This window comes from Charadrius vociferus, unplaced genomic scaffold (assembly GCF_000708025.1).
Source record: "Charadrius vociferus isolate BGI_N301 unplaced genomic scaffold, ASM70802v2 scaffold650, whole genome shotgun sequence".
In the NCBI taxonomy this organism is placed as follows: Eukaryota; Metazoa; Chordata; class Aves; order Charadriiformes; family Charadriidae; genus Charadrius; species Charadrius vociferus.
The window spans coordinates 5,679,954-5,699,128 of NW_009646736.1; the positions used below are offsets into that span (position 1 = coordinate 5,679,954).

At 35.4% G+C, this 19,175-nt stretch overlaps 1 protein-coding gene across 1 annotated transcript in view; it reads right to left on the reverse strand.

Moving 5' to 3' along the window:
• Nucleotides 1-16,640, reverse strand: part of XRN1 (5'-3' exoribonuclease 1) — a 30,506-nt gene extending 13,866 nt beyond the window's left edge. The window contains exons 1-21 of the mRNA XM_009890060.1: nucleotides 16,414-16,640; nucleotides 15,008-15,105; nucleotides 14,545-14,654; nucleotides 14,340-14,450; nucleotides 14,020-14,102; nucleotides 11,670-11,757; nucleotides 11,367-11,535; nucleotides 11,093-11,160; nucleotides 9,956-10,090; nucleotides 8,527-8,593; nucleotides 7,633-7,738; nucleotides 7,198-7,287; nucleotides 6,887-7,043; nucleotides 6,426-6,545; nucleotides 5,240-5,409; nucleotides 4,283-4,403; nucleotides 4,009-4,107; nucleotides 2,221-2,324; nucleotides 1,572-1,703; nucleotides 713-875; nucleotides 129-242 (exon numbers count right to left, since the gene is read on the reverse strand). Of these exons, the coding sequence (XP_009888362.1) occupies nucleotides 129-242; nucleotides 713-875; nucleotides 1,572-1,703; nucleotides 2,221-2,324; nucleotides 4,009-4,107; nucleotides 4,283-4,403; nucleotides 5,240-5,409; nucleotides 6,426-6,545; nucleotides 6,887-7,043; nucleotides 7,198-7,287; nucleotides 7,633-7,738; nucleotides 8,527-8,593; nucleotides 9,956-10,090; nucleotides 11,093-11,160; nucleotides 11,367-11,535; nucleotides 11,670-11,757; nucleotides 14,020-14,102; nucleotides 14,340-14,450; nucleotides 14,545-14,654; nucleotides 15,008-15,105; nucleotides 16,414-16,616 (2,508 nt within the window). The 5' untranslated portion in view covers nucleotides 16,617-16,640. The remainder of the gene's footprint in view (nucleotides 1-128; nucleotides 243-712; nucleotides 876-1,571; nucleotides 1,704-2,220; nucleotides 2,325-4,008; nucleotides 4,108-4,282; nucleotides 4,404-5,239; nucleotides 5,410-6,425; nucleotides 6,546-6,886; nucleotides 7,044-7,197; nucleotides 7,288-7,632; nucleotides 7,739-8,526; nucleotides 8,594-9,955; nucleotides 10,091-11,092; nucleotides 11,161-11,366; nucleotides 11,536-11,669; nucleotides 11,758-14,019; nucleotides 14,103-14,339; nucleotides 14,451-14,544; nucleotides 14,655-15,007; nucleotides 15,106-16,413) is intronic.
• Between the last annotated feature and the right edge of the window lie 2,535 nt (nucleotides 16,641-19,175).

Sequence of the window (19,175 nt, forward strand, 5' to 3'; positions counted from 1 at the left end):
CATCAGGGAATCTTTCATTTAAATTTTTAACTAGCAAATGACCACTACTGCCACACAACATGTCAGATTATTTTAGGCTTGCAAAAAAGAAATCTAGGGGGAAAATATACAAAATTATTGGAACTAACTTCTCCCATGCAGCCGTAGTAAGGAGATCCCAGCATAAAGGCTGTACTTCCAGGAGGAAACAAGTCATCCAAAGTTTTGATGTTTGAAAAACGAGAGTCAAAGGCTTTGATATCCTACATGAAAAAAACAAAATTGACAATGTTAAATAGCATTCAGTTCCAGCAGAATAATTAAAAAGTTCCTATAAAGAGATGCTTTTTCTAAAACATTATCTGAGTCTGAAATAATTAATTGAAAGCAAAGTAGTTAATGCTGTATTACAACTGCTGTTACACAAGCAACTATGCTACCGTGTAGAGCACCACTACTGTACTTCATACAAAATACCATCTGTAAAAAGATGACAAAAGGCATTTTTTCAGTTAAGATCTCTAAACTGTGCAACAGGGTCCTAAATTTTGTGAAAAAATACTTGCTTAAGCACATTATGTTTTTTTATATAATAAACTACATTAATGTAAGGTGCTTATTTTTGTTTATTCTTTTGTTTTAAAGGAGCATATACCCTTTCCTCCCCGTCCGTACCCCTGCCCCAATAAAGTAAGGAGCTATGTGCAAGAAGATACTGAACTTGTATATTTACCTTGACAACAGTTTGGTAAACAAAAGGAAGAGCTTGTTTTGACCACTGCTTCTCCAAATAAACTTCTCCACTTTGGTTTAGTTGATATCTATTACCAGTGAGTAACTGAGCATACACAACTATTGATGTTTCATGGATAATTATTCCTTTTCTTCTCTGGTAGCTGAATACAGAACAGAACACTTAGACTGATTACAATGAACAGAACTGAACCAAGAGGTTGGAATTAATTTCTTGAAATTAAAAAAAAAAAAACTTTTCTTAACAAAAGGATCATAATAGTTTGCTTCCTTTTTTATAAAAAATACCCAGGATAAATGGCTTAACCAATTGCTTATCCACTGTTGCACAGCCATCGCTACATAGCTAAGCGTGTTAATTTAAGTTTTACCTTATGGCAGTTAACTCAAATGCCAGATAATAAAATGGCAAGCTACTGTAACTCAGTTGTGTTCCACTGGGCACCCACACTCTAGAAGAGCAAGAGTTGTATTCAAGTTTAACAATGCTAAGCTACTGAAGTTGTAACTTGATACCGGATGACTCCATTCTACGTACTTCCTACAAATGAAGGAAGACCAGAACAGAAAATTGAATGGGAGAATAAATACTGAAATTCATACATTTGAGAATTCTTTTGTAAGAGCATCTAACTTTAAATACCTAGAGACTAACCCCATATATTCTGAAATTTCAACAAAAGCTCTTTTATATTCTTTTTTTAAATTTCAGCAGTCTCATTGCCCTTTATCATCAACTATGCAGCAGCTCTTCTCTGCTACTTAGTGGTATAATACAGCAAAAAAACATAGCTAAGCTGTAAAATGCAAAGTTACACTTTAATTTTCAAATTACTTACTGCTCTGAAATGCCTTGAATTTCTTTTAACCATATGCTTTGTTCCTTATCTCCAACATATGCCACTTTAGTTGGGGGCACTGCATTTCCCATGTAAAGCTTCTGTGTGCCATGTGGTTCTTCCAAATAAAACCTCGAGGATATTAGGACAAGTACAAATTTAACCAAATAGGATTAATCTAGACATTACCAATTGTGAGCAAAACTTAAAACAGTTAGAAATTACTCGTTAAGGACATGGAAAACTTGCAGCATCATTTTCTCTACCCCTTCCACAACAGGAAGCACAGCATATTTTTTACAAAAAATAGCAGCACATGTGCTAAAAGGAAGATTGTATAGAAAAGTTCTCTTTTACATTATTCTGTGTGGATTTCTGTGTATGCCTCTTTCCCCTCAAAGTTAAGAATGAGCTCCCCCAAATTTCTACATCTATAGCAAAATACTGAAGGACTAGACTTGTACAAAGATAACCAAAACTCAGAATAATGTTAAACAAAGGTTCTTCCACCAAGCAGCCTTCGATACCTCTGGGCTAACTTGCTGTTAGTGAGTATTAGAATAAAATAAAAACTGTTATACAGCCTAAGGAATTTATTTTGAATGAAACAATAAAGACGACAAACAACTCTCTATGAAGTCTCTCTTACTTAGTTTCTCCATCTGACACAGCAACAACTCTGGCTTCCTCAAGGTGTGGCCAGTTAACAAAAACACGCTTTCCAAGTACCAAACTGGCAACATTTTCTACCACCTGAAAAAAAAAGAGTTATTATTACTGATTGTTTAAAATATTCTGTTAAAATATTTTCAAACTGTTTCTGCAATACTCTAGTTAAAGAAGAGGTTTTCTTGCAGAAGCAGCACCTCATTTAAATTTATAAAAGTATATTTTGATACATATTACATAATCTCTGATTAGAAATGGAGAATCATATTCCCTTCTTTAGGACAAAGTATCATATTCCAAAGGTGGATCTTTACATGCAGCATAGGTTAGTTGTAAGACCTGGTTTGATATACATTTCTGGTACAGGGTTACTACGTACTCTTTTTATTAAATCACTATTTGTGCCTCTGCGACACCATAATCAAACTGACAATTTGAGATTAGTGAAATATTTCGTACCATAAATTTTACTTTTGTATCTCACTGAAATAAAGAAACAGCACTTATGTCCAGGACCTTGCTAGCATCTGTACTTTTAGTCTCACATTATGTTCTATTTTTCCAATGATTTCCTGCTATGTTTTAATCTACTATTTTGACTTATTTAATTCTCTTTGCCACGTATCTTGAATATTCACTTTCCCTATCTCTCTACTGTAAAATCCTATCTTGATGTTTTCTTCCTCTCTCCTTTCCTGGTTTTCTCTAATTATTTATCTCTGAAACTTTTTTCTTTTTCTAGATTTGTCTTTTGCTACCTGATGTTTTTGATTATGAAATAGAGTTGGCTTTTAAAGGATTTAGAAAAAATATTTTGCTTCCTAATGTCTCTGCATCAACTCTTTCCTGTAATTCAGCTATCAAACAGTTTCATTTAAGTGGAAGGTGTAAATCTGCTTTGTTCATGAAAAGGGACTGATTAAAAAAAAAGTGTCTGTGTACTCAGTTACCCAAAAGACAAGGGGCACTGGTCTGGAGACTCTGCTTCATTGCATTTATACCATTTCCAACTATTAATTAGTCAGGAGTGAGTCTCACCAACTCCTTACCTTAGAATACCTGATAGCTACCACAGAGCAATGCCAGAAACTCTACTAAGGAGACTGTCTGAAGCCAGGACAAATGTAAATCTCTCAGCAGATTCCCAAAATTCTAGACTGTTCACCACACAAGTTTAGAGTTTAATCCTAATGAACTTTAACTATTGACTCCAATAGTCAACAAAAGTTTTCAGTGTGAACCAATACCGTTGATGTTTTCAGTGAACTAATTCAGCTGATGTTTTCAAAATATATACTGAGAATACTACCACCTAATGGTCTCGACTTCAGGCTGGGAGCTAAGAACTCCGGGATTCTTACTCTAGCAATTAATTCTACCACCTTAAGCATACAGTCATATTTCACCTTCCTTTCTATTAATCAACTTTTAACAACTTGTACATAAAGCTTGTTTTGAAATCAAAGCATTACTAGTTAAATGAAGTTTTAAAAAAATCTAAAGAATACTTTTTCAATTAACTATTCCATATATTTAACTACTCTTTTTTAAGAAATGCTTGGGTTTTAAGTTTTTTTTAGAACTTTTTCAGTACTATTCTAAATGTTTTTCTCCTATAATACACTATTGAGAAGATATAATTAACCAGCATTTCAAATCTGACCATTTAACAAATCCAGTCTTTTTCTGACAAGTTTGTCTGTTTGTTTGGTTTTGTTTTAATTTGGGGTTGGTTTTTTGTTGTTGTTGTTAGAAGCTGAAGGCTTACCTGTTCTTTTGAGTTCTCATCAGCTATGATTTCTAACATCATGTTCTCTCCATGGCTGCTTTGCTGAAACACCTGTACACCACTTTTTCTAAGACAGAACTGGGTAAAAACAAAACAGCCCATAAAACTTACTTGAACTCTTACAGTTATATTAAATTATATATGTTATATTATTATATATGTTATATAAATTATATATATGTTATGTTTTTATATATGTTATATATGTTATATTATATACAATTGAAAATGTCAGAAGAGAAAAATCTTCTACCTTATGTTTAATGTGCTTTAAAGTAGGAAATCCACAAAAATATAACGCACTCTTGTTCATTTTTGTTATCTTATTGTGGGTTATTTCTACGTGCCAAGCATCCAAAGGTATTGTTTTATACCTAAAAAACAAGTAGTACAACATTTGCTCATACAGATTGACTTTCGGCTGTAGAAACTCTCGTTGCTCATTCAAACATTCGTTACTCAACAAACCCTTTGACTTTCCTGTAAGGTGGCAATTAATTTAAGCCACTTGGAATCTATACAAAGGACTATAAAACCCCATGCTATTGCTGTGGAGACTACTCATTAAGACAAATATAAAACTTCAAGCCACAGCATGTCCCAATCTCACTATTTTAATTCATTGTTATTGTCAAATTCTAAACTAGCAATGGTTCCATACAGTATCATTCATCTTCACAACTATTACATTCTTCACAGAGGGTAATCCCACAACAGGCATTCCTCCCCTATTTTGCTTTAAGTTTGACTACTATTAAGGTTATGTTTCCATTTAATCTTGAAACCTCAGCCTGCGTTAAATAAAGCTGGCTACTCTCTGTGAGAAGAAAGTGAACCACACATTTCTGTTCAACACTCTGCACTAGACCTAAATGCTTACATTTTTTTACAAATGGTCTGGAATTAGCATGCTGATAAATTATCACTATTATCAGATATTTGTACCAGTCTTTCATGCTCTGTGTCATACAAAGTTTAGTAATTCTCTAGAGTGTCCTTGCTGACTTTGCGCTGATTCATCTGTTTTGCAAAGTAATCCTTGAAGAAAAGGGACAAATGCTTTTACCGTGCTATCCACAACAAGTAACATCAACTTCAACATCTTACATTTTTCATTGTATATATTGACATATACAAGCTTTGGTTAAAATGCTAATAGAAGTTTTCTAAATACTTTTAGTCTACTCCAAAATAGTTACGCCAGTGTTACCTTGTATGACATCTTTCTATTGCAGGGAATTTCTCTGGCCATGGTGACATGTACTGGAACTCTGCTTCTTTGTCATACCAGTACATTAAGCAAGCACTATGAGTATTTCTTCGTTTCTCCTCTTCTTTTAGGCACTTATTACAGGATTCCATGGCCTGCAGCAGTCGTTTCTAAATTTTAGAGAAATTAACCTATGTGAAACTGACAACAAAAATTGGGATGCAAATATCTACACTGGGAAAGTGGATAACTTTTCTGGTTAAGGTGTTAATTTTCTAATTGCAGCCTCACCCTTCCTTGTGTCCCCGCTCCCTGATAAAAATAGGACAATTACAATGGAATGGCTTTGGAGAATAAAAATCATCTTTTTGCAAATGTTTCCAGAGGCTGGCTACATTTTGCCTTCTACATTTAACATGCAAAGAAATATTAAAAAGATTTTAGATGTTACTGTAAAATTCTGCAAAGTAACTATTGAAGAAGCTTCAAAACCTTATGCGTCATTCACGTAGCAACTATTGTCTTGTGAGAAGACTAATTCCTGTCAACCTTTCACTGCGACCTATGGAAACAACGGATAGGCACATGCCACCACCTGTACATATCTTAACACCTAACCCGCACTTTTATTTTCATCCACTCTTTGATGTGCTCAAATTTAATCTGATAAAAGATATTACAACAATGTATACAGTACTGTTATCCTGTATGTAGAAGGAAAATGTTACTACTTTATTCCTCTCTGTTAATGTTTTACTGTGATTTGTACTTCAAGTCTTCTACCTATTACTGGTGTTCATGTGAAGAGATCTGTAAAAAGACTGGGGTTTTTTTTCAAGTGTTTCTTTTATTTTACCTACAGACATTATGTATTTTTATATGTATATAAGAATGCAATTTTTTTTTTTAAAAAAAAGAAACTAAACATTTGAGTAGCTGATTAAAAACATGAACACCAAAAAGTCCACATCCCTTACTTAAGACTTCTGCCACTTGAAGCTAACTTTGCTTGTGGTAACTTAATCTAGCCTTACTCTCCAGGCAGCAAACATTTATGCTTTTCTGTGGTGTTATCAAGTGTTAATTTAAACTTCCATTTAATTGCACATCTAACTGTTAATTAATTAAGAAGTTTAGCAGATTTGTTACGAAGCTTTTATAGACAGCAGATGTTGAAAGAACTTACCTCATCAATAAATGGGATTAATACTACAGCTTCCCATTCTTGCTGTTTTCCATTTAGGTCAGTTTTAAAATCTGGTGGATAATATTCTATAATAGGAGAGTCTTGACTAATCATCAAATGCTAGGAAAATACAATAGAGGAATTAAACAATATCAGAGACAATTCAGCACTAATTCTAGGAAGAAGGCAGCTGGTATTAAAACCAATTCAAGGCTGAAAAGGAATTCAACATTTATCATTTAACTGTCCTAGTCTGAAACTGCTTAGTGAATGCAAAATTTTGTATGTGTTACTAACTTCATAACGTACTAAGAATAGTAAGAAGTATTTAACCATACATCCAAAATTTAGAGGCAGAATATAAGTACAGAACACGCAAAAATATCAAGAAAAGAGCTATTCCAAAATAAAGCAGACAACCAGTAAGAGACAGATAAGCACAATTTAATTCTAAATCCTACCTGGTAGCATTTAGGCAGCAGATCTTTGCTAGCTGCTGGAAGTACAGCAAGCAGCTGTTCAAACGGCATGAAAGGTTTTCCCAGCTCAAATTTGATTTTGAGTTCGCCAATGTTGCGAATATCTGACAGATAAGGTGCATAATGATAAGGATAATACCTGCAGGGAAAAAACCTCTTAATTACTTGACTTTATTATAGCACAGCAGTGTTCACAGATCAGAAACAAACAGAACTATATAAAACGTTCCCAGGATACAAGGCAAAATATCGCTTGATCTTTAAGCAATTTCTCATTTGACAATTTTTCTTACCAGCTCCATGACTGAACTCCATGGTAATAATAATGCAAAATCCATTGTATTGCCTGGACATAACATTCAGCTTGGTCAGCCAAGAAGTCACTTAAAAGAAAGAGGAAAGATACTTGCTAGTTTTTCTCATTTTCACTGGTATATAAAAATTACCTAGCACCTTGTACACAGGTATGAAGTTAGAGTATTTCAGGAACCTAAGACAACCACAGTTTCTAAGTTCATTTAATACTAATGGATTTCTTCTCTCTGGTCCTCACTTGACTGGCAGCTCTTCTGGCATTAGCAAAAAGCATCACCGCTGCAGTACACTGCCATGTGCTCTCTGCTTTTGACATGGACAAATATTCTGTCTTGTATTAGACATATGCAAAGACTTGTCTTCGGTGTTTAAAAAAAAGAAAAGAAAAAAAAGAAGAAAAAGCATACACTTACTCAGAAACTACTTCTACACCCATTTTAGTCATGTAGTATGTTCTCTTGTATTGCCTAAACTCAGTTTCAAACAGATCATCATCTTCTGGTTCATCTTCCAACACAGCTGAAAAAGCAGTAATGAAAAAAAATTCACTTCTCTGCTACAATAAGGTTTGAAAACATTCAGTTTTGACTTAAGGCCTTAAACTGATTCCTCAATTCACAGTTATAGGTGCTCATACCTTCCCTGCACTGAAAGCAACAACAACAACAAAAAAAATCAAACAAAATCTTTACTCAGATAAAGTTCGGAACTTTTTTTTCTTTTCAAGGCAGGCAACCTATTTTGTAGCCCAATTACAAGAACAGAGAGGATAATATAAGCCATCGGAAAATAATTTAAGAAAATGTTAAAATAAATTTTAAAATCTATTCTTTTTTCAGTAACATAATCTTATATCATGGAGTAATATTTATATATTTTTGACATTAAGTTTAAAAATATAAGCAAAAGACATTTCCTACAAGTGGAATGAGTTTAAAAACATAATCAATACAACCAAACCCCCCAAAGCCATACAAAAATCTCTTCATTTGTAGCCACCTATATAATAAAACACCTGGGCATACAATTCCAAAAAATATGTTGTTGTTGAAGATTTGCTCATGCATTCCTATTCAATTCATCATGGCATACTGGTCAAGCAAGAAGCACTTCAAAAGTTTTAGCCCCACTCCCTCTCACCATAAGCGAGTGATGCGCAGTTCCATTTCCCAATAGCTGACTACGTAACTCTTTCATTTAGATTAAGGTCATCTCTGACATGAAATTCTTACAGATCTTCCAAATCTATACACAAGTTAACAAGATTTTTTGCTGTTTATGTATATGGAAAAATTATTTGCACTTACTTTTAGGGGTCACAACTTGATCTTCGTTTTTTTCTAAAGCAGCCAAACATATAGAATTTTCCTGAGCCTATTAATATAATATTTGAGATAAAGTAAAAGTACAGAATAATATGCACATAACTCATTCACAACCATATAATCTTCAATTCAAAATGCTATAATCGAGATGCATAAATAATAACATTATTTAGTATAAAACCCACTACATTTCCTTCTCTTGTAATTGCCTAGGGAAAGTGATTTTATCCCTACAGATCAGACAAAGGAGCAGTCTCAAATAAAGTCTCAACTACCTTTAAAAAAAATCTGAATATTTGTTTTCCAAAATACAAATACTTCAAAACTGCACAGTACATATATAAGCATTTTTACCTACATCATGCATCGTGCTACAGCACCAGTATACAAATCAAATTTTTTAATCAGTAAAGTTCAAGTTATTCTTCTGGGAAGTAAGGATACAAGAAATTGTGTTTTAGAGAGTCAAACAAGCCAAACGTTCACTTTGTTCTCACACGACGCGCTGTCTTTTGTGTACAGCACTGAGTAGCTTTCAATAAGGAGAATCATTAAGTTGGCCCTCTTCCCCTGTACCTGAGATATGCAAGCTCCTGACTGTCACTGCCATTCAAAGGATCAGACAAGATGACTAGCTAATACTACACAGCTGCTCCAAACTTCTGTGGCAAATAAGAAAACAACCACAAATAAAGCATACCTTATTAAAGGAAGAGCTAACATCTTGCTCTTACAAACCACAAACTGCACTAAAGAACAGGATAACGATATACAGTGACAGATTAAACTTGAAGGAATTTCCTGCTGCTACTCTACGCTCTGCTGAAGTCATACACTGGAGGATGGTCAATGGAGGTGGTGGTGGGGAACATCACAGTGGGGTAGAGCCAAGATACAGAGAAAGGAGCTGTCCTTATTAATTAGTTATATCTAGAATTCCAAGTTTAATAACCAACCTGAGATAGCTCGCACCAATGACACTCCTATTTATCTATTCATTGTCAAACAGTTGGCAGATAGCAAGACATGCATGATCTATCAGTGTACCTGAAATCTATAAAACTTCCAGCAGGCTATGCATTGAAAAGTAAAATTATGAAGCGCAGCAAATTTGACCATAACTCACCCAGAATTAAGATTTGCTGCTGTTAAGGAACAGATAAATTAAAGCATTAAGTTACGGGCTGACAGGATTTCAAAAATCATGAGAACCTGACCTTGACTTAACCATTTCATCACTCACAACCAGCAATGCATACTGGCAGTTCCTCAAGTGTTACGTTTTACTATCTTTTCTGATCTCGAAAAAATCTCAAAACAGGTTTATGCCGTGTAATTTTTCTACGACCAAATTATTGATTTGCAAAAAGTAATATGCAATTTTGGAAATAAGAGCATGTAAAACACTAACCTTTTGTTTCTTTTGTTTATTTTTTCTGGCTTCCTCTGCTGCAATACCAGCTGCCTCGTTGAGGTATTTATTGCCTACTTTACTTTCAAACCATTTCAGGTCTACAAAGACTTCACTGAAGTGCTCACGATCAAACTGGAGAAAGATTAAAATAAGTTTAGAAATACTTGAGGGACGTCAAATTTAGAGTGCTAAATTAACAATGTCTTTTTAACAAGTACATTAGATTACGTCTAGAGTCATTCGTACATAAACATTTTGCCCGAAAGCTACAACTAAACTAATAAAGATTAAAAATCTTTTTTCTTGGCAATATATAACATAACCAAGCCATATTTTGCTTTCTTTCAGTAAGGCAGCAATGGGTAACAAAAAGAGTTAGATAACTTACCACTTCACTATCAACCCTAGAGGCAGTAGAAGACTACAGGGTCTGGGTAATATAGTCTTGTGCAACACCCCCAACGCTTTTATAGCTCTACCCAGGAATCAGAAGACAGGGCTGAAGAGGGGACAGCAGATGAACTTCCTCCTTCCAAGTTCCGCAGAAGGCTGAGACCTTTCCTTTTCTACATGGCCTATACCGTTCTCATCTCTAGTATGGATTACTGCAATAGGACTTAACAGGATTGCCTCCTGTATGCCTGTTAGTTCATGAAGAATGCTGATGCCCGCCTTTGAGAGATACTGACGCTTCATTGCTCTTTACCAGTGATCTTCATAAAAAACTTGCAAAAAATATTGCTCTCCAGGATCTTCAGACATAGCTCACCCCACAAGAAAGGACCAGCAGGGGAAGCAAAGAATATTGCTGCCTGCAGCACACTTTGCGCAGTACTGTCACTCCTTACTCGATGAGAATTGAGGACCACGGAATCATGGCGAATCCTCATTTCACTTGCAGTACTACAAGATGCTGGCTAAAGCACAGATCAAATGATTCAATCTTTCTCCTCTTATGTTATAAGATCAGACAACAACTGATTGGATCCCGTCAGTTAAATGATAAAACAGCTGATTGAACCACTTGTAAAACAGTTCATTAAAACTACAGCATGGTGCACTTTAGGGAACTACACGGAGGTTACATTCAATGGACTACACAGTTCTATACACTGCAATTTCAAAGTTACTTACGTCTGACAATCTTGCGAGATATTTCTCAAAGCGTTTTAAATTCAGATGCCCATTTTCATTTATGTAACCTATTAGGAAAATAAAGTACATCTTTTAAATTAACAATTAAAGAAGTTAAATTTCAATGGCACATAGATAATGAACACAATCTTGCTGACTGTCTAAAGGGAGTGTAATAAATGCTAAACATTCTAACGTGGCTAAAAGGGTCAATAAATATTAACACAGGAATGTTAATGTTTCTACTTTCCACAACTAATCTTAGTGTTCTTACCTCCCAGTTCTGGCAAGATAGCCATATATGTTCTATAAAGTAGCGGCAGTGCATCATGATTAATATGTAAATGAGGTAGATGAGGAATGAAATCATTTCCTACGAGGAAACCCATTAAGATCCAATCATCTATTATCCTCTCAATATCATATTCAAAGGAAATCTTGTCCTGGAGGGGAAAAAAAACAACAGAAAAAAACAAAACAAAACAAAACAAAACCCCACAGGAGAATAATTTTTATTATCATGTTTGCATAAAAAGACCTCGCGCATTTTTTCAATCACAGCTGCATTAGAACTTACTTTTACTGGTGAAAATTCATAATCAATATATTCTCTCATCAGTGATAAGTGCAGTAAATGAAACGTGGTTTCCTCTGGTGCACATGCTCTGTAAATTATTCAAAATGTTAAGTTAATTATTCATAAACACACTTTCAACATGAATATTTAATAAGTCCAAGGCTACCTAAAACCAAGTAACCTTAATAGGATTAGATCTTTGCAGAAGACATAATGTATAAACATTTATTTGAATCGATTTTAGGATTCATCTGGTTGGAGTCTATAAAATTTTGCAGTACAATCTTCTCAACAGCAGATGTGACTGCACTGTATGGAAAACAGCTAGCCTAGAGAAAGCACGGCTGCTTTGCGGAGTTCCATGTTGCGTTAACTATTTCCTAAGTAATTATCCCATTGTCAAAAAAAGGGACAACCTAACCTAACTTTGCATCAAACCCAATATATTTTAAGTTATTTTAGAACTAGTCTGAGTACATACAGAGTACATAGATTCATGTCTAAACTGGCTGGGCTACATTAGCAGTCATTTGAAATGCTCCTTGTAAGAAAAGAATAGGCTCATCTTGAAAATATACTCCATATGCATTATCTAGTGGCTTCAACATTTAGAACTACAGCACCAAAAAAAGGACAAACATACTGTTTGTTTATGGCATAAATTAGTCAACATATATTCTGCCCTCCTTTCCTCTCCTCATTAAAATTACTTAATACCTAAGCCCACATTAGGCCAAAATCAGTTAATACCTACACCAAAAGCTAAAGACTGGTTATTTTAAATTCATAAAGGACTATTTCACCTTGTCGATGCCATAACTAGCTGGGACCACCTCCAATGACAAACCATCATCAACACCTGTGTATTCACACGTACACAAACATAGATGATTTTGGCCAAAATACTCCAAGGAAGATGTGTGTGATACACAAGCTTATATGAAGACTACCAAGACAACTCCAAGCTACTCTTGACTGCATAGAACTTCAGATCCAATTTTGTCACTTTATTACCAATATGAAAATTATGTTTAAAAAGAACTTTGGCAAGTCCGGGTTGATGCTTTAAGACTCTAGAGGCATTCTGCCCCTTAATCTTCACTGAACTGGATTTGAAAATCCTGATAGAACAAATAATTTCTCTCAATCAAGAAACTGCTGACAGATATTAATTTGTATTTATTTTTAGTATTTTCAGATTTCCAACTGTAAGTATTCATAAAAGTGACAATATTGACAGAAGGCAATTCCTGTAGCTTCCAGAAGTAAATTCCTGTAGTGAGCAATATTATCCAGAAATTACAACAGGAGCCAAACATGGAACAATGCTTGAGGGGAGGGGAAAAAAAAATAAAAATGACCCCTTGCCTTTTGATTTCATACTTTATGACTTTTTGAGAGATTAGTTAAATCATACTTTCATTTTATATTGTTTTACTTTTAAAAACAGGAAAAAAGTCATTTTTCTTTGATTAGACTGGAGGTCTTTTAAAAACACTACAATGTTATGTGCCAACGCTATCAACAGAATGAGAATTACTGAGAAGTTGACTGCAGAAGACTATGAAAAGAATCCTTATTTCTGATGTCTATCACATTGTCCTTGGCAATAAAAACATTTGTTTATTAGCAAAAATGATGCATTTATATATATTTATATGACTGTATTTATATCACTCTATTATCAAAAATCCTTTTGTATCAAAAAAGTGTATTTCTCTGTCTCTCCCATCTACTCCCTTTATCCACCAAATACATGCTTAAGGTCCTTCAAAGAAGGAACCTAGCCACAGTAACAGTTATAAAATTATTTTTATTACTTCAGAATAGCTCCATGTACATGCATAGTTCTGGAACAAATCACCTTGTTCTGACTGATTATAACCCACAAGTTAGTTCAAATGGGCAAATCCAGAATAAGAGCATCCAGTCAGCCGCTTCAAGAGGGTTTATTTTAGTAATTACTCTAGTAATTTACTTACATGCACAAAACCTCAGAGACATAAATACATTTTTAAAAGTCGATATCTGCATAAGGCAATTACGGAAAAAACGTCAGTAAAGCCTGGGCTGCTCCATTCGTAATATGAAGAAAGAAGCACAACGCACCAAAGCTCTCAGGATTTTTTCATCAGTTGTCTTGACAGCATACATTTTCTCATGTAAACTAATTCAAATGCACAATATAACAAGTTGATTTCTCTAATTTCATGTATTTTTCGACAAAAAAGTAAACTAAGACTTCATTAATTTAGTATGCAATCAATAAAAAAACCTGTTTTAGTCACCCAGTATCTTTTAGTTTTAATTTCATCATATATAAAGTAAGAGTAAAGTTAAAACAGTTCACCTTTGAGATTTTTTACCACCAAATCTGACTTCTTCTCTTAAGAGCGCAAAGTGTGCCTCATGACTTGTTAATCCCAGCATAATCTATTACAAAGAAATATTAGAAAGGTCTTACTTCATTATTTTTTTTTAAATTGTTACTCAAGATTTGAGCGGTATAAAGAATTTTTGCTGTTCTGTTTCATTACAAATTCAAAAGTTTGCGGGAATACAAAGTTACATGCATGTTTAATAACGTTTTAGAACCCCATATATATAGGAAGGCATCAAAGACATACACACTTTATAAACTTCTGTTTGTATCATTTTAATTGCACATACCAAGTCAGCATCTAAGCCATAAAGACAGTGTCTTGTGTTTGGATCATGATGGGGCTTTGCTTTTTCCGATCTGATGAACTCCATAATTTTATGCTCACCTTCCCCTGGAGTCTGCACAAAAAAGACCCCACCCAAATTAATCAGTAAGTATTTTTCTATAAAATAAAGATTTATTTAAAGTAAAATACTAACAAAATACAATGACCTCATGTCCTGATAAGTAGACTGTTACTCCTTGCCAGGATTTGTCTGTGGAAATCTTCATATTTACAAAATATTTAAGATGCTCATGCAATCTGGCCATGAATGCAGTTCCTGAAAAAAGAAATTTAAGTTAAACACAATGCTTTCCGCTAGTCATTCAAAATACCATTTACATATCAAAAGTATTAATGAAAAAAACCCAACAAATAAATATTCTACAAGAGATCAAAGGGATAGCTGGTTCTTTTTCCAAGAGGTTTCGTTTTTTCCATAGCAATCTAAAAAAATTTTTAGAACGAGAACCTACTGAAAGTTACTAAAATTTCAATTCTTAACTTACTTGAGCCTTCATCAGTTGTGTCCTCTCTATCTTCCTATCTTTGGATAGGAAAACAGTGCCAAAATATAGACGCAAACCCAGAAATCTAAACACTTAAATTTAAATAACTAACAAATTATCTTACCTGGTGTAATACAGTTGGAGTCAAATCTAGCTTCTGTAGGGAGAGTTTCTCCCTTTTCTAACGCCTTTTTTATTTTGTCCTCTGCCTCTTTTGCTGATCTAAAACACAACAGGGTTGGAGAGAGGGAGTAGAAAAAGAATCATCTTATTCAAATGTTAATATCCTATGTATAGCTTTACTGACAAAATACAGAGTTGACTTTTTAAAGAGTGTTTAAAAAAAAAGGGGGGGGGGGGAAATTTAACTGCTGAGTAGAGTTTGAACTTGATTCTGATACAACTGGAAGGCTTAGAAATACCTTTTTCCCCTAGCAATGATGATAATCTGTCATTACTCAGATCCAGTTAATATTTACATTACTAAGAAGATCATTCAATGGCTGACCACAATGAAAGCAAAATAATGTTGAAACAGTAGGAATACTTGGGATCTAAACATCTGAAAATGCCATCCCAGAACAATAATGGTAATGTAGTTAAACAGAGCATCAAGTGTGGAACACCGTGGGGGTAGGTGAGGTGAACTAACAATTTATCATCACTAGTAATGTAGAAACAAACATCATCCTAGCCTTTCTTGGCCAAGGGTTTCATAAAGACTTTTGAACCAGAAAAAAGAAAAGCCACCAATATCTTAGATTTTTGTCCTTCTCTTAATTACGCTCCAATTTTCTATTTAGAACTCTTTCTTAATCTCTTCCTCCTCTCAACCTCCTTTTTTCCTTAAAAGACACCACCAACAACCAAAAACCAAAACCTCAAAAAAAAAAGTAGCTTAAAAATATTTTCTCTTGTCCCTTTCTCCCAATTTGTTTCTGTTGCATTTCACTCACTATCCCTGCACTGTCTGACCACTGGCTTTCTTTCCTTACAGCAGTCCTCAAAAAAGCTTCCACATCTCCCAAAACATTAATATAATTCTTAACACTGTGAAGTCTACTTGCAGTTCTGTATTTGAGCTAGCTTGCTAACTGGTATCGACAGGACACCAGAGCTTCATTAGAAACTTAATTTCTTCTGACTGTCAAAGAACATTTCATTATAGTTACCAAAGAGGTGTATCAAGAATTAGTGTTCACAAACACCAGAGACTCCCACAGGTTATGAAGCCATTAGAGACTTCTACAAGAGCTCCACTGCAGATTTATTTCACAGAAAATTTCATAGGAAAAAAGCTCCCCACACCCCCGAGTCCCACATACACAGAGAAAAATTTAAATAACAAGCAAACATTCCTTTTTGGAACCCTGATTTTACGTATTAACATTTTACAGGTGGTTATCCTCATTTAACTAAAAAGTAAAGCTACTGTCAAAGTGTATTTTACTTTTCATGGCATATATTTAAATACATGGTTTTTTTAAGTGTTTACTATCCTAAAGACAGAGAAAGAACAAGTATTCTCACCTAAATCGTCTCCCACGCTGCTGATTCATTTTTGCTCTTGGAGCTACTCCATCAACTGCCATGAAGAAAACCTTCCTTGGTTTAATAATGCGAAACAGTACTTCCAAATAGTGAAAAATATCAGCAAAAATCTTATCTTCTGAGATTCTGAAGTGAACATCGTCATCATTTGGATGTGAACACTGATGTATAATGCCATTCATGTCCAAGTATAAGTTGTCAAATTCTGGAATCTACAAAAGCCACAGTTAGTACCCATTTGGTGACAGCTGAAGCAATGCCATCACTGCCCAAGGCATGGCTGAGAGTAATGAACTCCATAAACGAGCTGAGGTGGGAAGAACTCCCTGGAATCTACCGCACACCAATGGGCTAAGAATATCTTGACTGGTTAGAGGTTTGTCTGCACGTGCAATCTGTTATTACAGTTTTCCCAGTGAAGAAAGTCTGCTGAACGGATTCCTATCCTATGCTGATCGTTTCTGGTACTTCAGGACTTCTATCCCCTGTGCTCAGCCAATCTTCTATATCGTATGAGAGAAAGGCAAATAAAAATCACTCTTTTCAGGAAGAGATTTTTTTTTTTTATAACCCCACACATTTCACTGACTCAATCCTGCATAGCTGCACTACAAACAATAAAAACTACAAAACTGAATGTGCAGTTTCCAACTGTATTTCAAAAGCAAAGCCAGCTTAAGAAGCTTTAGCGCTCTCCCTCTATTAACCACTTCCTACCACAACCACTGCACGCTGCCTCTTTAGCTACGCTAAGAGCCATCTATAAGCATAGAGTGGCAACTGCCACCAAAAGCAGTAGAGTTATCATTGATAACATCAATTTCTTTCCCACGCTTTCCAAATGTATTTTTTTCTGTCTAGTTCTCTTTTCTTCTAACAGCCTTATCTGTAGCAGTCCAACTTGCTTTTAAGGGAAAAAACCCTCCCCTGAAGGTACACAAGCAACACGCAGAGCACAAACACTGTTAAACATATGAAGCAAACGTTATCTACCTTTTAGTTGCCAAAACCCACCAAACACGCACAAGAGCAATTTGCAAAAACATAAAAAATAATTCACTGATATGACTGTTCATAAAAATGTTCTTGTTGCTACAACTGGAAAAAGGCACTGTTAACTTTTTGTGATTTTTCTGTAGTATTGCTACTAACATACCTTTACATAATTTTGAAAGGCATGTTGTTGGACTTGTATTTATCATCCAAATGCAAGAGAAACATAATTCTGTTTCAAAAAGAGGAATGACAAAGTGAAGAAACAAGCAGCAGGACCAGGAAGGATCTCCAGTCACCCACAATACTTAGTCTTCTCTTACACATAATGATCTTCCGTATATTTAAATTCAGTAACCAAACTGCTCTCAACATGCTCAAACATCACATAATTCACACAGGCATCACTTTCAGATAAGAAGAGAGCAGGGCATGGCACAGGCAGCATTCTAAAGAGATGAAAACTAAAGCTTTTATATAGAAGCAATATATATATGGAAAACAGATGACCTTTTAAGAAGCACGGCTATAATATGATTTTAAAATAATGGTGTGTTTTACATAAGAATTGCCTTTTATTCTGGGTAGTTTTTTCTGCAATAGCAAACAAAAATTCTAATCTAGATGCTAGTGTGTGTCAGTCTATATATTCAAGTGGTCTGGCAGAAAAAAGAATGGGGATACTTACTACTCTTGAAGCTTAATATCACACATAATCCAGACATCAGCTACATACTAATCTAGACAGCTAACAACATCATCTAGTCTTCAGAAAGACTAACTAGAGAGTGACAAGAGCCTCTTTCAGAAGGCATCGCTGGGTACTGCCCCCTGGTTAGAGCAGACACACGCCAACTCCCTCAGCTGCCACAGTTCACAGTTCTTCAGCTTCTAGAACTTCAGCTGCCACCAATTCCAGTGAACAGCCCAGGCATTTAACAAAACAGCTGAAAAGCCAGCATACACTGCTGCCACATTGCTATACTGACAATTTAAGACACTGAAGTGAAATCCAACAGATAATAAGCAAAGACCTAGCTTTGAAAGCTGCTTTGAAACTAGAAGGAAGGGTCAAACATCCAGGTATAGAATCACTTCAGCAGAACACTTTAGATACACTGTTACAACAGCTATTTCATCTTTTAAAATGTTATCTGTTTAGGAAGAAACGTATTAACACCCCAACTCATCTCAGAACATCCTTATTCAGGCTATAAAAGCACATCTGTAACACCAGTTGAAAATGATAACGAAAAGCTAAGAGCTCACATCTAACAGATACTAAACATGATTTCTCTGAAAACACGACTTTTTTGCCTATTAAAAGCATTATTTGCAGCTTGCGTTCTTCAGTCTTTAACTTCTCGATTTTGCTACTAATACAAACTGTCCGACGCACGCGACGAGGAGCCACAGCAGAGCTGTGAAACCCGTCGCTCGTCGTTACTGTGCCATTCGTCGTCAGCAGCAGTAACTCCTCGGTAACGAGGAAACTCCGACCGCCTGCTCCCCGCGGGGGGTGCCGGGGGACAGGAGAGAGCCCGGCCGGGGGGCGCCGCGGACCGGGCACCTCCTCGGGGAAGAGCGCGGCGTCGGCTGCTTCCGAAAACAGTAACTACGCGTAAGGAGGAGCGCAAATACCTGCGCCGCTGCCCTCCGGGACTGCCGTACACTAACGGCGACCTGGGGGCGATGTTCAGGCTTTCAGGGGAGCTCCGAAAGCCTCGCCCGCTCCTCAGCGACAGCCC